At 42.3% G+C, this 20,349-nt stretch overlaps 1 protein-coding gene across 1 annotated transcript in view; it reads right to left on the minus strand.

Moving 5' to 3' along the window:
* The window catches only part of NPHP1 (nephronophthisis 1 (juvenile)), a 22,998-nt gene that overhangs the window by 1,570 nt on the left and 1,079 nt on the right, over positions 1–20,349 (minus strand). Inside the window, exons 2-20 of the mRNA XM_010004994.1 lie at positions 20,271–20,335; positions 18,277–18,337; positions 17,709–17,845; positions 17,072–17,273; positions 16,662–16,763; positions 15,853–15,944; positions 15,394–15,436; positions 15,083–15,167; positions 14,376–14,470; positions 13,586–13,714; positions 12,432–12,506; positions 11,803–11,913; positions 9,542–9,624; positions 8,182–8,258; positions 7,693–7,695; positions 5,377–5,473; positions 4,889–5,001; positions 1,501–1,574; positions 655–699 (exon numbers count right to left, since the gene is read on the minus strand). Coding sequence (XP_010003296.1) covers positions 655–699; positions 1,501–1,574; positions 4,889–5,001; positions 5,377–5,473; positions 7,693–7,695; positions 8,182–8,258; positions 9,542–9,624; positions 11,803–11,913; positions 12,432–12,506; positions 13,586–13,714; positions 14,376–14,470; positions 15,083–15,167; positions 15,394–15,436; positions 15,853–15,944; positions 16,662–16,763; positions 17,072–17,273; positions 17,709–17,845; positions 18,277–18,337; positions 20,271–20,335 — 1,689 coding nt within the window. The remainder of the gene's footprint in view (positions 1–654; positions 700–1,500; positions 1,575–4,888; positions 5,002–5,376; positions 5,474–7,692; positions 7,696–8,181; positions 8,259–9,541; positions 9,625–11,802; positions 11,914–12,431; positions 12,507–13,585; positions 13,715–14,375; positions 14,471–15,082; positions 15,168–15,393; positions 15,437–15,852; positions 15,945–16,661; positions 16,764–17,071; positions 17,274–17,708; positions 17,846–18,276; positions 18,338–20,270; positions 20,336–20,349) is intronic.

Below are 20,349 nucleotides of genomic sequence, written 5' to 3' on the forward strand. Positions count from 1 at the left end.
GGTTTGGTTTGTTTGCATAACTGGGGAGATCTCCTTGTGTATCCACTCAGCATGCACAAGGAATGAAATATCCTGCTGCTGCTCTCAGGTGATCCTTCAATCAAAAGCAAATGCTTTTCTTCTTCAGTTACCTGCAGCTTCTCTTTATCCAGAGGGCAGGAGGTAGGATAAGGTACAGGTAAGCATGGTGACACAGCCAATTCAACTTTTCTCCAGCTGTGAGATTACAATTGTCTGAGGGAAGGAGATTTGTGGAATTTGGGGGCCTTTTTCCAGGCAGACTGTAGAAGGACAAGAGCTCAGAGGTTGGAGAAGGAATTATTACTTTGTGGACATACAGGGCCCCTTTTGTACCAGTGGAAAGCTTTTACCAGTCAGATACTTGAAGCATACCATGAAAGGGAGCCCTGCTTAGGGTATGAACCTGTAATAGCTTCCCCACTAACAGCTATATACAAACAATGAGACAAGAAGTTACAAGTTAATTTCATATTCCTTCATCTCCTACTTTTGTTACAAATACAGGGAAGAAAAGTTAAGAACTGCTAATTCAGTGTATCTACATTTTCTACATGAATGTATAGTAAACTGACAGAAAGCTTCTAGTTCAAATGAGATTGAATATATGTCAAAGAAAAACCTGTAATTTATTACCTTCTCAGATCTCTTCAGCTTTCTTTCTCTATCTGCCCAAGCACTCTAAAATGAAATTAAATATAAAATCAGACTGAGACTGTAGAGATACAAAGCAATTCCAGTTTTAGCTGCAAAAATCTCTCTTCAGTCCCACAGTAGTTGAACTTCCTGTTGCAGTCCCACTTTCCTCACACTCCCCCCATTCCCCCCTTGTGCCATTGATTTAAGCAAACAGCCATTCCACCAGATTTTACAGATGCGAGGATTTGGAGATGTGAAACCATCAGAGCCATATAAATTAAATCAAGGGAATCCACTTTTCAGACAAATCAATCACCACGAAGGCTGATTTTTTTCCACCCCACAAGTATGGAGAAATACAGCTGAACCCCAAGGGCTGACAGCTTCTAACAGTTGTGTCCTTTGGGCACAAACACGTCAGCTGTTCTTGTCTGGCACTAGGACACCTACGAGGGAGTGCAGTGTAAATGCAGTGAGTGCTGTCCTGCCAGGCAGAAGCTCACGCAGCTCCTACCTGTGACAAAGGCAGCACTGTCCTACAAGCCAGACAAACATTCAGAGGAGCTAATCCAGCTGAGTTCTCTCTTGCTGTGGCTGCATGGCTTAGTAGTGCTCAAACAAGCCAATTCATGCCTTTGCATCCCTTCTGAATGTACTCTAGCATTCTCTTGCAGTTTTGAAGGCACTAAGACACAAGAGATCTGCATGTACTGGAAATTACTATAGCTTTTCTGCAGCTCGGCTTTTCCATTTATCTTTTCACAGGGTAAAAAAGGCTCAAATTTTGCCAATGACTTGGAAATCTTGACACATCAGGAATTGAACACTATGCAGATAACATACCCGGAGTGCATCCATCAGGTCTGGTTCATCCAAGAGTTGAGGGAAAGTTGCTAAAATAGGATTACAGATTAAATCTGAAACAGAAAACAAACACATCCAAGGCTAAGGAAGAAACAGGATGGTTTTCAAGGTATCACCACATCAAGGTATTCAACCCATCCCTCCCTTCAGAATATTTCAAAGGAAAAATTTGCTGTCATAGTTCTTCAGAGCAGCAGGGAAGGTAGAAAAGCTAAAACAACTGCATTCTCTGACAGGAGCAAACTCTAGGTGGCTGAGAGACCTGAGTGAGGAGAGACACAAAAATCAATTGCTAGTTTATTAGGAGAAGCCAGCAAGCAAGAGACCTTACTGAGCAAACCTAAGGGCAGACTGAGGTGGTTTTCCTCATTTCTGCACCTGTCTTTGTTATAAACATCTGAAATGGCTCTGCCCGGTTTGGATATTATGACTAAACACACCTTCATTCTCCTTTGATCTGGCTTGTGCTCTGTGTGATTTTAAGATAACATGCAGCATAGTAAAGTTACTAAATGGGGCACAGCATCAAGCTGCAGAGTCTGCTGTGTGCCTTTCAGGTTGGCTACCAGGTAATGGTTGGGTCTCTAAGTTGAGCTGTATCAAACCCCGGCAGGGCAGAGCTGCCTCCCCATGACTGACAGGAATCAAAGCTCTGTTACTAAGCACAGCAAATCTTGAACCCCAGTGGCTCAGCAGTTCTGTCCTTACTTTAGTTCATGAGATTATTGTGGATAAGATTACAAGAGTGCTACAAGTGACAGATAGAGGAATTCTGGGTCAACGTGGTTTCTTCTTCTTGTGATTTTAAATATTTCATGTACAGTGTTGTTTCTTAATTTTGAAGTTGATGGGAAGTTTAGCAAACACTAAACATTTACTAATAACAAAACATTTAATGGAAACAAGGCAGAACTGATTGCTTTTGTGAAATGTAACAGGCATTTTAACTTGCCTATTTCTAAAGTGATAGTTGATTTTTTAAATTCGAGAATCTTTTTTTTTTTCCACCAGTAAAAAAGAACAGCCTCTGAAATGCTGGAATAAAGCCTTTAAATAATTTCTGATGAAGTCTGAATGTAAGTGGATGTAATGTAGCTCCAGAAGAGGTCATCAGCCTGATACGTTGTCCTATATTATAGAGATCAAATCAAGTAAGTGTAGCAGTTCTCAACTGGCCTTTAAAAATTAAGTACTTTTTGTTTTACTATTATAAGTTTATTAAATAAAGCATGAATATATTAAAGCGTTGGACTGTCAGATGCTGATGTCAGTATCCTGAGAATGTATATTAAAGTTCAAGAAAACCAGGAAGGGAGTTAAGTTCTGAGTACCTTTGAAAGATGAACTTTCAATTCAGATGCCTAAGTAGGGCTAAAGATAGTAAGTGTAAAATGTTAGTAAGTGCACAGGCAAATTTATTTGCCATAGGAACAGTTCATACATAATTCAGTCTAGAGAAGAGACTGGAGAACACATAAGAAAATAACAGAAATTAACCTATAGTGCAGGTAAGAAATGGAATTTTTGCATATTTCAAATTGATTTTAAAATAGGGAAGACTAAACTATGACAATTCTGTCAAAGGAAAAATGTGAAAGAAATAAGATACAGAGTAGCAAGATACTGAGTTCTAAAACCAGAACTCTTCCATTTCTGTGTCTCTCTGCTGCATTAGCCAGTGAGTAAATATGAATTAAAAAAAAAAAAAGAGGCTGACTTAGCCTTAATGACAAAACCATCTGTCTAATCTCTTCTCTCACTCAGAGAACACACATACAGTATAAATGAATGAGTAAACCTGTGTATATGTCTAATCGCTCATTGAGTGGGTGGCAAAGAGGAAACACTTCTTGCAGATAATCCTTTACCTACATTTGCTTGTTATTTATTTTTATATATTTAAAAATGACCCTTTACCTATCCACACAGGCTTTTTAAAAATTAGGATTTCACTGAAAACACCTCATTCATACTCCACAGAAAACAAAGGTATTCTTGTGGGTTTTGCGTCCTGGATGTGAACCAATGTCAGTCGAAATATGACGGGTTTGAAATGCAAACACACTGAGTAGTGGCATTCACAGGAAAAGGGTGTTCTCTTTTTATTCAAGGGACAACAGATTCCTGTTTGTCTCCACAACACTTGCAGACTGCAAGTTCAAACACCGAAATCCTCTACACAGGGAGCGTAACTTCCTAACCCTGTGGGATGGTGTGCTGCTTTGGTTTTGGCATGGTTTGGATAGCAGGGAAGATGGCCCAGGGGTGGCTTCTGTAAGAAGCTACTAAAAGCTCCCCCCATTCAGGTGGCCAAGGCCATTAGAGAGGGCCAACAGATGCCTCTGCGAGTAACATGAAAGAACTGATATAAGACCCTGAGTGCAGAGAGAGCAGGGGAGAACTGCTGAGCTGGAGGTGAAAGCAGTGCCAGGGTGGAAGGAGGTGCCTGAGCAGAAGTTCCCCTGCAGCCTATGGTGAGATGGCAGGCTGCCCCCCCTGTGCCCCATGGAGAAGAAACATGGTGGAGCATCCCCTGAAGGCTCCAGGAGGGGCAAATGTGGACCTGCAGCCCATGGACTTGGATCTGCAGCCGTGGATGACCCCAGTGCCAGGGAAGGTGACTGTTCCCATGGCTCTGTGGGAAGCCCTGCGGCAGCTTGTTCCTGAGAGACTGTACCTTGTGGGAAGGACTCATGTTGGAGAGGTTTGTGAAGTACTCTCTCCCATGCAAGGGACACCACAGGGAAATAGGAGAGTACTGTAAGGAATCCTTCTCCCCAAGGTGGAAGGAGCAGCAGGAACCACCAGCCCATGAACTGACTCTACACCCCATCCCCTGTCCCCCTGTGCCACTGTGGGGAAGGAGGGAGAGAAACCGGGAACAAAGTGATTTGGGCCTGGGAAGAAGGGAGGGGTGGAGGTAACATATGCAAGCCCTGCTGTGTGTGTTGTCTGTGTCCTGGGTGTGTTTGATTAGTGTTAAATTATTACTATTTTTCCCCAAGTTGAGTCTGTTTTGCCCAAGACCGTAACAAGTGAGGGCACCCTCCCTGTCTTGACCCACAAGTTTCTAGCTGGCCTTTGGCCTCCCCCTCCCAGTGTGCATGTGTGTGTGTGGGGAGTGAACGGCCACACGGCTGGTTCGTTGTTGTTGGGCTAAGCCCAAACCACGACAGATGGTTGGTCAGGGCCAGCAACACCAGGGAACAAAATTCTACCATTACTCTATATCAATGAGTTGCTCCTGCAGGCCCCTGCTTTCACTTACAAATTGGAGGCTCTGGAGAGAGTCCTTCTCTTTGGGAACCTGACCTTTCTCCAACACACTCTCCATTACTGGCTTCTTCTCCACAACAGCAATTCTTACCTGTGCTTTGCACGCTTATCCTGTCTTTCAGGAGTGCATCACCAAGTATTTGTCGATAAAGTATCAGGAGGTGGATGTAGCACATGCTGCCAATTAATGTTTCTGGTAGCAAACTATTGGGAAAATAAACAACATGCAGTTGAGAATTTTATTAAAAACTGGCCCTATAAAGCATTGTTCACCAAAGCTCAGGAATAATGACAACTTAATGGAGATGATTAGCTCGTATTCGCATCTCCCTGAATCTAGGTGGACACTGATAAAGCTGTAACAGCCAGGCTCCTGCTGTTGTGGTTTTCAATATTATCTTAACTTAAAGCCTTTTTAGTTGTTTTCAACAAAATGGCTCTAGAGTGTCAAACAGAGATCAAGTACAACATGCAGGTTACACAACCATAGCCAGTGTTTCAGGGAAGGGCAACACTTCTGGAACCATTCTAGGCTGTCAAATACTTTCTCATTTAATGGCAGCACAGGTACATACTTACTTCAGGATGTCTTTTGACTGCGCACTTAATGACCTCAGTTTCACCACAAGCACTGGCTGTTTCTTGAGTGCTATAAACTGATGAAAAACACCACTGCCTGTTTAAGAAATAAATACCTGCTGTGAAATCTGTCAGTTTGAAAGAACATTGAGAATTATATTACAAGAATGGACATTTAAATTTGGCAAGAAGTGTTTTCTAATACTGTAATGGTTTAAGGCTGGTCTAACAACCCGAAGGAACTGAACACCTGAAAATATATCAGCCGTATCAACATTTAGTCCAACATGAGCTGTTATCTCTCTCTAGGATGGTGGACTTGCAATATGCCTAGAGTAATGCAGAGGTAAGTAAAATATAGTTAAATAAGTTTCTCAGAATAAGCCCTCAACCTGCCGACACAGGAAATGACAGAAACATGAGCACTGGCAGATAGTTCTGAATCCCACCAGCCCTGACAATCAACTCTCTCTTCTGCAAAATAGGAACATATGAGACAAATCCAGGCTGTGGTGACTGCAAAGCCCTGGCTGAGCACTGAGTGTTGTAAAATAAGTATAGCATTTGTATCTTTTCATTCATATAATATTTAGGAGAAACCACACCTCTTCTTGATATTGATGGGCCAACCTCAACGCCTCTCTCATAGGGAGTACCCCCCTGTATTAGCAGCTCATACATCCTGTGAAAGAAGAGCAGCACAATTAAAATCAAATGGTGTAAGGATATGTCAGAGCAGGGGAGAACTGCTGAGCTGGAGGTGAAAGCAGTGCCAGGGTGGAAGGAGGTGCCTGAGCAGAAGTTCCCCTGCAGCCTATGGTGAGATGGCAGGCTGCCCCCCCTGTGCCCCATGGAGAAGAAACATGGTGGAGCATCCCCTGAAGGCTCCAGGAGGGGCAAATGTGGACCTGCAGCCCATGGACTTGGATCTGCAGCCGTGGATGACCCCAGTGCCAGGGAAGGTGACTGTTCCCATGGCTCTGTGGGAAGCCCTGCGGCAGCTTGTTCCTGAGAGACTGTACCTTGTGGGAAGGACTCATGTTGGAGAGGTTTGTGAAGTACTCTCTCCCATGCAAGGGACACCACAGGGAAATAGGAGAGTACTGTAAGGAATCCTTCTCCCCAAGGTGGAAGGAGCAGCAGGAACCACCAGCCCATGAACTGACTCTACACCCCATCCCCTGTCCCCCTGTGCCACTGTGGGGAAGGAGGGAGAGAAACCGGGAACAAAGTGATTTGGGCCTGGGAAGAAGGGAGGGGTGGAGGTAACATATGCAAGCCCTGCTGTGTGTGTTGTCTGTGTCCTGGGTGTGTTTGATTAGTGTTAAATTATTACTATTTTTCCCCAAGTTGAGTCTGTTTTGCCCAAGACCGTAACAAGTGAGGGCACCCTCCCTGTCTTGACCCACAAGTTTCTAGCTGGCCTTTGGCCTCCCCCTCCCAGTGTGCATGTGTGTGTGTGGGGAGTGAACGGCCACACGGCTGGTTCGTTGTTGTTGGGCTAAGCCCAAACCACGACAGATGGTTGGTCAGGGCCAGCAACACCAGGGAACAAAATTCTACCATTACTCTATATCAATGAGTTGCTCCTGCAGGCCCCTGCTTTCACTTACAAATTGGAGGCTCTGGAGAGAGTCCTTCTCTTTGGGAACCTGACCTTTCTCCAACACACTCTCCATTACTGGCTTCTTCTCCACAACAGCAATTCTTACCTGTGCTTTGCACGCTTATCCTGTCTTTCAGGAGTGCATCACCAAGTATTTGTCGATAAAGTATCAGGAGGTGGATGTAGCACATGCTGCCAATTAATGTTTCTGGTAGCAAACTATTGGGAAAATAAACAACATGCAGTTGAGAATTTTATTAAAAACTGGCCCTATAAAGCATTGTTCACCAAAGCTCAGGAATAATGACAACTTAATGGAGATGATTAGCTCGTATTCGCATCTCCCTGAATCTAGGTGGACACTGATAAAGCTGTAACAGCCAGGCTCCTGCTGTTGTGGTTTTCAATATTATCTTAACTTAAAGCCTTTTTAGTTGTTTTCAACAAAATGGCTCTAGAGTGTCAAACAGAGATCAAGTACAACATGCAGGTTACACAACCATAGCCAGTGTTTCAGGGAAGGGCAACACTTCTGGAACCATTCTAGGCTGTCAAATACTTTCTCATTTAATGGCAGCACAGGTACATACTTACTTCAGGATGTCTTTTGACTGCGCACTTAATGACCTCAGTTTCACCACAAGCACTGGCTGTTTCTTGAGTGCTATAAACTGATGAAAAACACCACTGCCTGTTTAAGAAATAAATACCTGCTGTGAAATCTGTCAGTTTGAAAGAACATTGAGAATTATATTACAAGAATGGACATTTAAATTTGGCAAGAAGTGTTTTCTAATACTGTAATGGTTTAAGGCTGGTCTAACAACCCGAAGGAACTGAACACCTGAAAATATATCAGCCGTATCAACATTTAGTCCAACATGAGCTGTTATCTCTCTCTAGGATGGTGGACTTGCAATATGCCTAGAGTAATGCAGAGGTAAGTAAAATATAGTTAAATAAGTTTCTCAGAATAAGCCCTCAACCTGCCGACACAGGAAATGACAGAAACATGAGCACTGGCAGATAGTTCTGAATCCCACCAGCCCTGACAATCAACTCTCTCTTCTGCAAAATAGGAACATATGAGACAAATCCAGGCTGTGGTGACTGCAAAGCCCTGGCTGAGCACTGAGTGTTGTAAAATAAGTATAGCATTTGTATCTTTTCATTCATATAATATTTAGGAGAAACCACACCTCTTCTTGATATTGATGGGCCAACCTCAACGCCTCTCTCATAGGGAGTACCCCCCTGTATTAGCAGCTCATACATCCTGTGAAAGAAGAGCAGCACAATTAAAATCAAATGGTGTAAGGATATGTCAGAGCAGCACAACTGCTCTCTGATAAAGAAAGAAAGAAATGCATTATTTCAAATTAAAAACTGACACTGTGCTTGAGGTTCTGACTAGTATTTTATATGAAATGACAACACCTCATTGAGTAATCAAACCACAAATAATAAATTTGAAACCTGTAATACAGTGAGAAACTAGTTAATTATTTTCAAAGACATTAGCAACATTTATTCTTTTCCAGATAACTCCAATATTTTTCTTATATGAAATTCAACAGTTGTTTCACTAAAATGTTTTTCAGGAGTCATTGCTTATGTAGCACATTTTAGATATGGAAGATTTAAAACACTGAAGAATGTAGTCCCAGATCTGTCAAGCGTAAGTCAGTCACTGTTGAAGTAAACATGTAATTTCATTCTGTAGATACGTTTAACTCAATTAAATAGAAAAACAATGTTAGAGATGAGATTTAGAAGATATTTAGAGAATTCTAGATCAGTAGGTGTCTTCTGTGGGTATTCTTTTTTGCCCTATACTCCAAACATACTCAGAATACCTATATCTATATACATATACTTGGTTAAAAAAAAAAGTATGGAAAATTTGCTCTACAGTGAGTCATTTCTGTAAATTATTGGAATAGTTCCCTACATTTAATAAAATATGTACATTTTATTATTTAAGATTGTTGAACCCATGAGCTAGTCATAAATCATCTGCAAAATATAAGCTTCTTCACACTCTCCAAGTAAATGGAAAGTTCATTCACAAGAACTCTTACCTGCTTCCAAGACTTAGAAACTGATCTCCTAAATTTTAAATGGGAAAGGGTTTTACAGCAAAGCATACGTAAAGAAGAGGTCAGAATTAAAAAGGATGTTGTCATCTTCAATTTAGGTAATTACTCTATTTTGTATAAATATAACCCTACAGAACTCCCCATTAACATTGCATAGTTTTAAAATTCCACCAAAGAATATTTTTAAATACACAATAACTTGCAACATTTCAAACCTGAATGTTGGGTGCAGGGAGCACTTTTCCCACACAAACTTAATAGAACATACTTGGGGTGTGGAAGCAGGACCAGCATCCTCCCTGAAAAGACCCAGTACACCCTGCACATGAGTCTGGATTACACCTGCCCCCATCAGTGTGTAAGTATGAAACATGAGCTTTACTCCTAGCCTAAAATAGGTTTATAGACATACAGCTATAAATACAGAGAGAGAGAGAGAAGGAAAACATAAATAGCTTACTTGGAGGGAACAGGCATTCCATTAGAAGTAAAAAGCTTCAGAAATGCCCAGCCACAGCTTAGCTCTCCTCTTTCACCTGTTGACTAGGAAAAAAAAAAAAGAGAAATGTAAACAACTTGAATAGCATCCCCATTATGAATTAACAGTAGACTCTTAGCCAGAGGTAAGGAGAGAGATATCTGTGTGTGGGAATGTGTTCAGCCTCCGTGAAACCAGATCCGCTCAGCAGAGGGGAAAAATGGTAAGAGTGGTGACCAGTGCAGCCTGTTTAAAATGGGTGCAACCATAGGTGGTACAGCTTGGGCATGAATAGAGACTGAAATCTGCCTCAGTCAGTGTAGATGTCACCTCTGTAATTAGCTACACTGACTTCTGATGTGTCTATGTTAATACACGAAGGTGTCTTGCTCAACCTGAATAACTGATAAGGTTTATCTCCAAACTAGTATTCAGATGGAGATCTAGACTGCTCTCCTAAACTGAGTTGCCAGTCTATTTGCTCTTCTGCAAGTGTCATAGTCATGCAGGCGTTTTCAAGAGTGCTTTTCTGATTCTCCTTCTTGAGTTTATGCTTTTAAGGTTTTCCACTTTTACTGTTTTATAGAATGCTGAAATATAATGACACATGCCTGATGAGTACCTGAATTACAAACAATAATTGCAGATTTGTAGTAAGCAAACACTGACTATGCTGCATTTGCAAGTGTTTGAAAATATTTACCAAACAGCACAAACAGATATGCTGAAGCTGATCATCCATGAACATACTCAACAGACAAGGATTTATTAAGCCAAGAGACACACATTTCAGGGAAACCTAAGTATATCAACTTCCTGAATAATTTGAAATGCACAAAGGTAAAAACCCCCAAACCTGCACTGATACTCCAAAGAATGCAGGACAGAAAGAAGGAGGGAAAACAATTTACTCAGAGGATTTACCCATCTGATTCCAGAGTCAAGTTTCCAAGCCTGACCCTGCACATTGGAAGGCTTTATTCATAGTGCCAGAGACAGTGCCTGGGAAACAGAGCTGATCCTGTGTGCTAGCCCATCCATTTCCAGACGGCAAAAGCAGGAATAACAGGCAGGAATTTGTAAATACTTGTTTTCATTTAAACTTACTCTGTAAACACAGGCAGACAACTTTGCATAATCTTACCTACTCAAATTAATATGAGGACAGCCGTTATGCCCCTGTAGGTCTCTGTGAACCATGACTTACCAACATGCTATTCATCACCAGGTCACATAGTCCAGGCCCCTATAGATCTACACTCTACTGATCTCCCCACACAACAGTTCTGCAGCCCCTCCATGCTAGCAGCCTGTCTCTCCTCCACATCTCCACAGGTACTGCCCTCTTGCACCCTCAGATCATGCAGGTGTTAGTGAAAGAGAAAATACAGCAATACCCCCCCTTGCGACTCCTCCACCTATCTTTTCAGAATTCTCTTGCCCACCATTTAACACCCTGCTTGATAACTCTTGTGGTTACCACACCTTCCATCTTTTATCTATGATTCACGTGATTGCCAGGATTACCCTGACTGTGTCCATAATGGAAGTCTAAGTGTTCAGAAAGAGGCAGCAAGATCGAGTCAGTTTGGTAGACAGAACGGCTGAGATCTTTTGAACAGTGACCTGTTCCAAAAAGCCTCTGTATTCTCCAAATATTAAGTGTTTCTTACACTCCTGCATGCACCTGCCTTCTATTATGGTAGTTCTTATGGGCTGTACCATCTATTGCATCACTACCCAGTTACTTTTCAGAAGCATATCATGGATGGGCAGGATATATCTGTATCAAATCATAGCTAGAAACCAGTGTCCATACTATTTAAACAATTAAAATTTTAGGTTCAAAATACAGAGCATGGTAGTCTGAAATGAATCACAAAGATAGAAAAACAATGCAGGAGTGAAGAGAGAACTGGTCATTTGCAATGACATTACACGAGACCTTTGGCAGACTAAGAGAAATTATTTCAGTGTATGTAAAGGTACATTTGTGTCAGAAATATCTCACTCTCTTAATATTGACTGGAACTGAAAGTTCCAAAACCCAACATCTCTCTCCTTCCTCCCAGAAGACAAAAGGAAGAGAGTCTTGTAGTAAGCTAGGAAAAGTTCAGCTACATTTCCTTTTGGATCTCTCAGTTTGCTGCTGGGAAACTGCAACTTCCCATCAGTCAGGGACAGCTGGTTCACTTTATACACCTGTGGTTGGAGTGATTTATACTGCAGCTTCATGCACTTACATGGCGAATATAAGTGATGCCAAGTTCAAATAATATACCAATGTCTGAAGACAGAGAGTTGGACCTTATGAAACAGTCACCATCAAGCAAGCTGGGTAAAATGCCCGTTACCTAATACAGAGAGGGATATAAAAAAGGAAGTTAATGTACCTCTTGATTTTTAAAGGCCATTGAACACATCAGTCATTCACATAAGATCTCAAACCCAATGTCATTGCATTTAGAATGATAAGTAGGGAATCAGTTTCACTTTAAACCTTACTCCCCTTATTCTTTTGTCTTGCCATGAAACACCACCATGATACCAGGTTTGCACATTTTGTGTGTGTGATAATAAGCTATTAAAGAACTTTAGATGTCAAAACCCACTGAATTACCTTGCTTCAAAGTTATCCAGTGCCACGGGCTGGATCACCAGTCCCTCCCAATGCTTTTCTTTTCCCCAGCTCTTTTCCTCAAAGTGGTCTTGCTGAAGCACTGGGTTTAGCTTGAATTCATACACTTCAGCAAGTCTTTTCTGCATCTTCATTTTGGTTGCAATACATTTAATTTCAACACAAATACCAGAAGTATCAGATGCTATAAATAGATTGTTACTGGTTATATCACTTCCCGAGTATGATACCTACTCTTGGAGAAAAGGTCCATGTTTGAGGATTTTTATGTTGCCACGTAGCTCTCACTGTGTGAATGTTACTCAGCACCTGAAATGTTATAAGTGGTGCAAAAAGGTAAGACAAGATTTTCTGTAAAGCTATGCAGCTGTTAGAAAATGCAGTATTATCTCAGACTAATCCAACACTCTGCATGCAATAAGATAAAATTCCACTTCATTGAATGGTTTCAGTTTAAAGGACTAGAGAGGAAGTTTTCTCTGAAGCCACAGGGCACTCTCCAACTCTCCTTGCTTCAGTAATAGTCCCTTTGCTCCCAAGACTGTTCAGTGTAGCAGGAAGAAAACTTGTCAGATGGTCAGTGTCAGATTCTGTTATATAAAGCTGCTCTACACATAACGTACAAAGGAGCACAGAGGATCTACAGCATGTGGGGGAATCTGAATGTGACCCAGCTATTCCCAGGCCCATCAGAGGAGAGAGATCAGCCCAGAAAAGGCTAGTCTATACAAGCATAAAGGAGCAAAAAGGCACAATGGCAGGTGGGGAACCGAAATTACAGACTTGGAGAAACAGAGCTCCCACCCCAACCCCTCCCAGGGCTACCCAGGACAGCCTCAGGGGCTGGGTGTAACTCCCAGCACCTTGAGTCAACAGGAGGCACTGGCCTGCAGGGGAAGGGTGTTTTGGGACTGCACATGACTTACTATGGGACAGTCAGGGGAGAAACCAAAGGCAGAAAAAGGGAGGGATCAAGATGCTTTGTGGAGTAACAAGGGTGAGAAAAAAAGGGGTTCGGATGCATGCCTGGGCACCTGATCAGTGTGGTCCACCCCGTTTCCTCACTAAACTCTATTTATAACTATTTTTCTGGGTGACTGGGCTCTCTATTCTGAACACGTGTATGTGTAGGTGCCAGCATCTAGCCAAGCCACTGGGGGCCCAAGTGTCTGTGGTGTCACTAAGTAAGAGCAAGGTTATGTATGTCACTGTGTGATCCCAGGCCAGTGCCAAGCCAGGTGGAATGGGAGAGTAAGTTAAGCAACTTGGGAGGCAGATGCCTCTTAGTGAGGCAACTGGAGGAGCTGGCTACCAGAGGAACAACAGCATGAAAGATCCTGAAAAATCCACACCTCCTTAACACTTTTTTTGACAGCCAAACAACCTACCCGATTGCCATCGAACAGACAGAATCGAACGTGTCTACTGAGAACCTGGATGCTGACCCCAGGGAGGGGAATCATTTTACAGCTACATAACGTTACAATCAGGGACACTCGAGTCGGTCGAGGATAGATCTGAAATGCAGAAAACAGAAGAAGTAAATCTACAGGCTCCTCCTGCACATGGCACCAGTTTGTGTTTAGTTACTGAGGTGGTCAAGTGAAGTGTTTGCTAGACTGAATTATTCTACCCACAAAGCTTCTGTAATACTAGCAGCAGCAGCAAACCTTCCTCATAAGTCTTTTGCTCTCTTCTGAGAAGACTGCTGCAAATATTTTAGTGTGACAGATAGAAGGTCTTGTCAAAGTTTGAGAAGAACCAAATATTCTAAAAATGGTGCAAATCAAGACATAATCATTAGCTAAAATGAAAGAATACAAAAGGGAGTTGGTGATTTCACAGTGCCTAGCAGAAATTCATGGTTTAAAAATTCAGACCAGTCACCCATGCAGATCTGCTTCATCCCAGACAGGGAAGGAACGCACACATTTAAGATGAAACGTGACTCTTGTAAGATACTCAAAATGAAAACTTGTACCCATTTTTTGCCTGTTAGAGGGTAGGATGTGATAACATCTACTGCCTAAGGAGTCTTAGGCTGACATGAAAATCCATCCTCTGTTTCACAGCAAAATGTACCCACCAGTGTGACAAACTGCTGGCTATTCACATCTACAGATCTCATAATTTCTCTCAAACCAAAAGCATCGTATCTTTCTTAGCAGTTATACTCACAGTATTTTTTTCAGAGTTCCACACCAAGTCTTTGAAAGCCAACTGGGAAGGAGTAAGTTCAGGCTTCAAGAAGTAACTGGCTCGAAATTGATTGCCTACAACAAGAGAATTTTTTTAATTCTTTTTTTTTATTTTTATCCTTATTGCCACAAAATGAACAACATCCAAAATTGAGATGTGGTTGAAGTCTATTTCAGTGTTGACTAGTCCAAACAAAATGATGGAGGTATCTTCTACAGACACCTTTAAAAAGGATACTTTCACTACTTTTAGTTGTTCTGCAGTATTTCATTCCAGAAGCACAGTAATTTAATTAACAAAACGAGCTTCTGACTTGAAAGAGTTTTAAACAAAAGGGGTAAGAAAATAGTCTTGGTGAAGAAACTCAAAAAAATGTCCAGGAAAAAGAGAAGATGAAAAAAATAATAATTTTCTGCAATGTCAACAGGAAGAGAAAAATCTTTGAAATCATTAGACAATCTGTCATTGCCTCCATGTGGCCAGGTTTTCACACAGACAAAAATTAATTGCAGAACAAAAAAACACCTTTTATACACTATTTGATCAATGGTCAAACACAGCCTGTACAAATTAACAAATATAATTAAGCAAGACTGATTTAAGTCCAATAGGCCAATAACCAGGATAAGAAACTCATCACAGACACGTGAGAATCCTGCACTGCAATTTTGAGGAGAAAACCTTACCTTCTTCTAAGAGCTGGAAAAGTGTGGATAGGCGGAATCCTGCAGGAACTGCTCCTATGGTTGCCAGTACCTCTACTGTGTCATTCTATTAAAAAATAAAAGAAAGAAAAATGGATACTAGTGTTCCTGCTATTTCACAGCTATTTCTACCCTAATTTGTAGCATTTCTTGCTACGAAAAACAAAACAGAAATGTTACTTTAAAAATAATGACCTGTAATAGAAGAAATGGTGTTTGGTAAAAGGCAAACCTTGTCTACAAAATAATTAACGCTAGAGTAGGTGAAGTTGCTATAAAAGAAATACACCTACCTCTGCAATGGCTCTTCTTGCAGCGCTCCAATGAGAATCTGTTCTGGAAAAAAAATAATGTAATTTTAATAACATATCATCCTCGTGTGGGCAAAACTTTAAATCCTACATATTGGTTTGTTTTCAAATAGCAGCAGCTTAATAACCATATCCTATTTAAGAAACTAACAATGACATATTTCCAGTCATTAAGACTTATTGCTAGACTGTTTCATGAGCTGGAACATAGCTTGACACATGACCCAGTCATTCTTTGATTTTATGAGGGGTTTAAAAAAAAAAGGAAACGAAAGGAAAAACTCCCCAACAAACCCTTTCAAGTTAAAGTGTGTCTGCAAAGTGGACAAAAAGTGACTGCTGTAGCAAAAAGAAAAATGCAGAGAACAAACCACCTTTGCAACATTTATAGAGGAGGAAGAATAATTCTATACTACTTTGCTTTCACATCACTGCATTTACCTTTTTTTAATTTCAGTTCCATCTGCTGTTTCATCCACCACTTCGATGTGTTCTCCACTTCGCTCTTGGCTTTCACTATCTTCACGTCGGACCTGCAATTCAGATTCAATACAGCAAAGTGCTTGATTTCTTCACAGCTCTGTTCTGAAAAACACTTGATCCAACCATAGCACATGTTAATAGCTTAGGAGATTTTCTGTGATGTATTGCAACAGAGCACCGTAAGTGTAGAACACTGCCCCCGAGTTCTGCAGCTACAGGGACTGGAGTATTCCTACAAGTCAGGGAATGCATTTGCAAAGTGGAATGTTTAAAAAGAGAGATACACTGGCATCATGAAATAAAAAGCTAGCTACTCAGCATGTTGTTTATTTACATTGAGAAAAGCTCTGTTCCACCTGATCACTCAGTCCAAACTGTGTACCCATATTTAAGTGTTCACCACAATTCACCACTGGCTATCTATGTTCATAAGTACATAAGTTGGCATGTGTAAGCACCTCAAAAAATTAAGAAAAAAAGAAGTTACAAAGCTTTAAAAATCAAATTTTTAAAGTTTTGTACTGCAGAACTCACATTTTATGTAAACCACAAAAAGACTGGATTTCTCCATGGCAGCTTGGAGTCTTCAGGATTGACTTTTAGTGACAAAGATTATAACTTTCATATTCAAGAAACTCCTCTGCACTTACCTGTCACATCTGTCCCCATGTAAGCATGGGGATCAATTTTATGCAGCTCAATTATCATCATCAGTGTATACAAGATAACAGAGCTGAGACCAGAACAGGAAACTTTAGCGCACTAACCGCAAGGTAGGTTCTAGGAACGAGGCCTCTCTCCCCTTTGGAGTTTTCAGCTACCCACCAGCCATCCACCTTCTTCTCATGAATATGTAGGACTTCACCTTTCTTTGCCATTAGAAGGAGAGACAGGGACAAAAGACAATTCAGGATTTCAAAATAGCTCCAGGACATTAAAAACAAACCGACAGCACAAAAGCTTAATTTTTGCCCCAACAGAGAGGTCACAGACTGCTGTGACACACCCTGCCACCGCAGAAGGTGGCAAAAGGACACGGGACTCCACCAAGCCAAATGGACACCAGGAAAAGCCATTTCTCCCTGAGTCCCATGAGGAACAAGCAGCACAGCTTTTAATTAGGGACTGCTTTATACAGAATGATCTGCAGCCAAAAACCTTTGAGAGACATATTTACCGTAAACGCGAGATCCCCTTCCTGCTGTGCACTGAAGTTTCCAACTGCAACACATTCTTTAACATTTGGATCATTCAACAATTCATCCTCATCATCATCTGTTTCTTCACTCTCTTCCTCCTCACTACTTTCTTCATCTTCACTCTCATCCTCTTTTCCATTTTCGTCTTCTGTTTGAGGATCTTCCCGGCTCTCCCCAGCCCTACCCAAAATAAATAAAATTTTAAAAATTTTTAACAAAACATCTGGGAATTCCTGTAAAGGCTTGCAGTACAGGCTTCTCTGCAAGGACATTATCCAGATACAGAACCTTCATTCCTGGGTTTCACTCCTGAACTGAAAAAATTCCAAAATCCCAACGTTTTTTCCTCTCTAAGCACACAGACCCCATTGCATCCTCCCCTCTCAACAATCACATCATATTTCAGCCATTAACCAACACCCTCGGGAAATTCCAGCGCGTTGTTCATGGCTGCATCAAGAAAACAAGCCCCATGAGAGCTGGCTCTTCAGCACTTCTTTTTCAACTGTGTGTTAAAATAAAAAAGGGCATGAGCTAACAATTTTTCACAGTCCTTTCCAACTGTACATGTACAATTCTACAAAAGTGCAGATTTTATTTATTTAAGCTACTTACACTCCATCATTCATAGCCACCTTGTCCTGATCCAAGGTAAGAACAAGTTTCTGAAGTTGCTGAGAGAGTTTATGTAGTAGCTTTTCTTCTTCTTCTTTCCTCTGGTTATAATTCCCCACAGGTGCAGGCTCATCAGCCTGAGAAAGAAGAAAATAACAAAATGCTCCATGAAGCAAAGTTCCCATATGAAGTTAGTTTCCCAGACATGTCTTATGAGCTTTCATGTTCCCTGGCTGCTGTCACTCCCTGTTTGGAGACATCTTCTTTGCCCTTTTTCTCTGCCACGATGAAATTTTGTGTGACTTTTCAAATCAGCATTCTCTGCTCCCAGTACAGGGCATTGTAACATACTGGGTTGATAAATATTTTAAGCACAGAACTTGTACACGCTCAAGCATTAAAAATAGGATGTTAACTAACATATAAATGGACTTCAGAGAGCCCAGCTACGGGTTGTGCAGTGCAAGGTATTGCTCTAGAGGCACCTAAAGTCAAAGGGGGCTGGCGCTCTCTAAACATTGTGATGCATTTTGGAGAAAAACATTACCAAATTGGTTCCCACACTTACTTTTTTCAAATAATGAAGAGCATTTGTATTCTCATCCACCAATTTCTTCAGCTCCATACATCTGCATGGAAAGCAAGACAGGCAGATGGCATTATCTGAAATGTCTGACAGAGGGGTGTCCCAAATCAGAGAATCATAGCAACACAGAATGGTATGAGTTGGAAGGGACCTTAAAGATTATCTTGTTCCAACCCCTCTGCATGGGTAGGGACACCTCCCACTAGATCAGGTTGCTCAGAACCCCATCCAACCTGGCCTTGAACACTTCCAGGGATGGGGTTTCCACAAATTCCCTAGGCAACCTGTTCCATTGTCTCACCTCCCTCACACTAAATAATTTCTTCCTAATGTCTAACTTTAATCTTCCCTTTTCCAGTTTTGATCCATTACCTTCTAAAAACTCCCTCTCCAGCTTTCCTGTAGCCCCTTCACATACTGGAAGGCCACTATGAGGTCTCCCCAGAGCCTTCTCTTCTCCAGGCAGAATAGCACCAACTCTCTCAGCCTGTCTTCATGGGAGTGGTGCTCCAGCCTCCTGATCATATTTGTGGCCCTCCTCTGGACTTTCTCCGGGAGGTCCATGTCCTTCCTGTGTTGGAGGCTCCAGAACTGGACACAGTATCCAAGTAGGATCTCATGAGAGCCGAGTAAAGGGGGAGAATCAGTTCCCTTAACCTGCAGGCCACACTTCTTTTGATGCAGCCCAGGATAATGTCAGCTTTCTGGACTGCAAGTGCACATTGTCAGCCCACGTTGAGCTTTTCATCCAACATCACTCCATGTCCTTCTCCTCCAGACTGTTTTCATCCATTCTCCACCCAGCCTGTGTCTGTGCTTGGGATTGCCCCGATCCAGGTGCAGAACCTTGCACTCAGCCTTGTTGAACTTCATGCAGTTTGCATAAGCCCACCTCTCAAGCCTGTCAAGGTCCCTCTAGATGGCATCCCTTCCCTTCAGATTGTCAACCTCACCACACACTTCGGTGTCGTCAGCAAACTTGCTGAGGGTGCACTCAATGCCACTGCCTGTGTTGCTGACAAAGATGTTAAACAGCACCACTCTGAGTACCAGCCCTTGGGGAACACCACTTGGTCACAGGTCTCCATTTGGACATTGAGCTGTTGATCACCACTTATTGAGTATGACCATCCAGATAGCTGTGAGTGGTCCATCCATAGAATCCAGGATGTTGTGCAGGACAGTGTCAAAAGCTTTGCAGAGGTCCAGGTAGATGAGGTTTGTTGCTCTGCCTTTGTCCACCAATGCAGTGACCCCATTGTAAAAGGCCACCAAATTAGTCAGGCAGGATTTGTCCTTGGTGAAGCCATGCTGCTTTCCACGTGCCTTAGCAGAGCCTTCAGGAGGATCTGCTCCATGATCTTGCCAGGCACAGAGGTGAGACTGATGGCTCTGCAGTTCCCTGGGTCTTCCTTTTTTCCCTTCTTAAAAATGGGAGTTATGTTTCCCCTTTTCCCGTCAGTGGGAATTTCTCCAGACTGCTAAGACTTTTCAAATAGGATGGACAGAGGCTGTGCAACTTCATCAGCCAGTTTCTTCAGGAGTTGTGGATGAATCCTACCAGGTCCCATGAAATTGTGCACCTTCAGGTCCCTCAGATGGTGGTGAACCTGCTCTTCTCCTACAGTGGGGAAATCTTCCTTTTCATAGTCCATGCCTTTGCCTTCTTTAACTTTGATGGTGTGACCATTGCCAGTGAAGACTGAGACAAAGTAGCCATTGAGTACCTCAGCCTTCTCTGTGTCCTGCACGGCCAGATCCCCTGTTTCCTTCTAGAGTGGGCCCACAGTTACTGCTGACATACCTGTTGCTCACCGAAATACGCCAGTTTAGATACTCAGCCCTTCACCCAGCTCTCTGACAAACACCAGTACGTGCTTATAGGGCAGCTCAGCTGGCTGTTCCCTGCCACGTGCCTGTTCCCACCGAAAGGCAGCTCAGCCCCTGACACCTAGGAAGCCGCCACCCCTCCTCACCTCAGCGACAGGCTCTGCCGTTGCCCGGGGGCCGGGGCCGCGCTCTCCGCCTGCAGCGCCTCCACCTGCAACACACGTC

This window comes from Chaetura pelagica, unplaced genomic scaffold, assembly GCF_000747805.2.
Source record: "Chaetura pelagica isolate M959 unplaced genomic scaffold, ChaPel_1.0 scaffold171, whole genome shotgun sequence".
Classification (NCBI taxonomy): Eukaryota; Metazoa; Chordata; class Aves; order Apodiformes; family Apodidae; genus Chaetura; species Chaetura pelagica.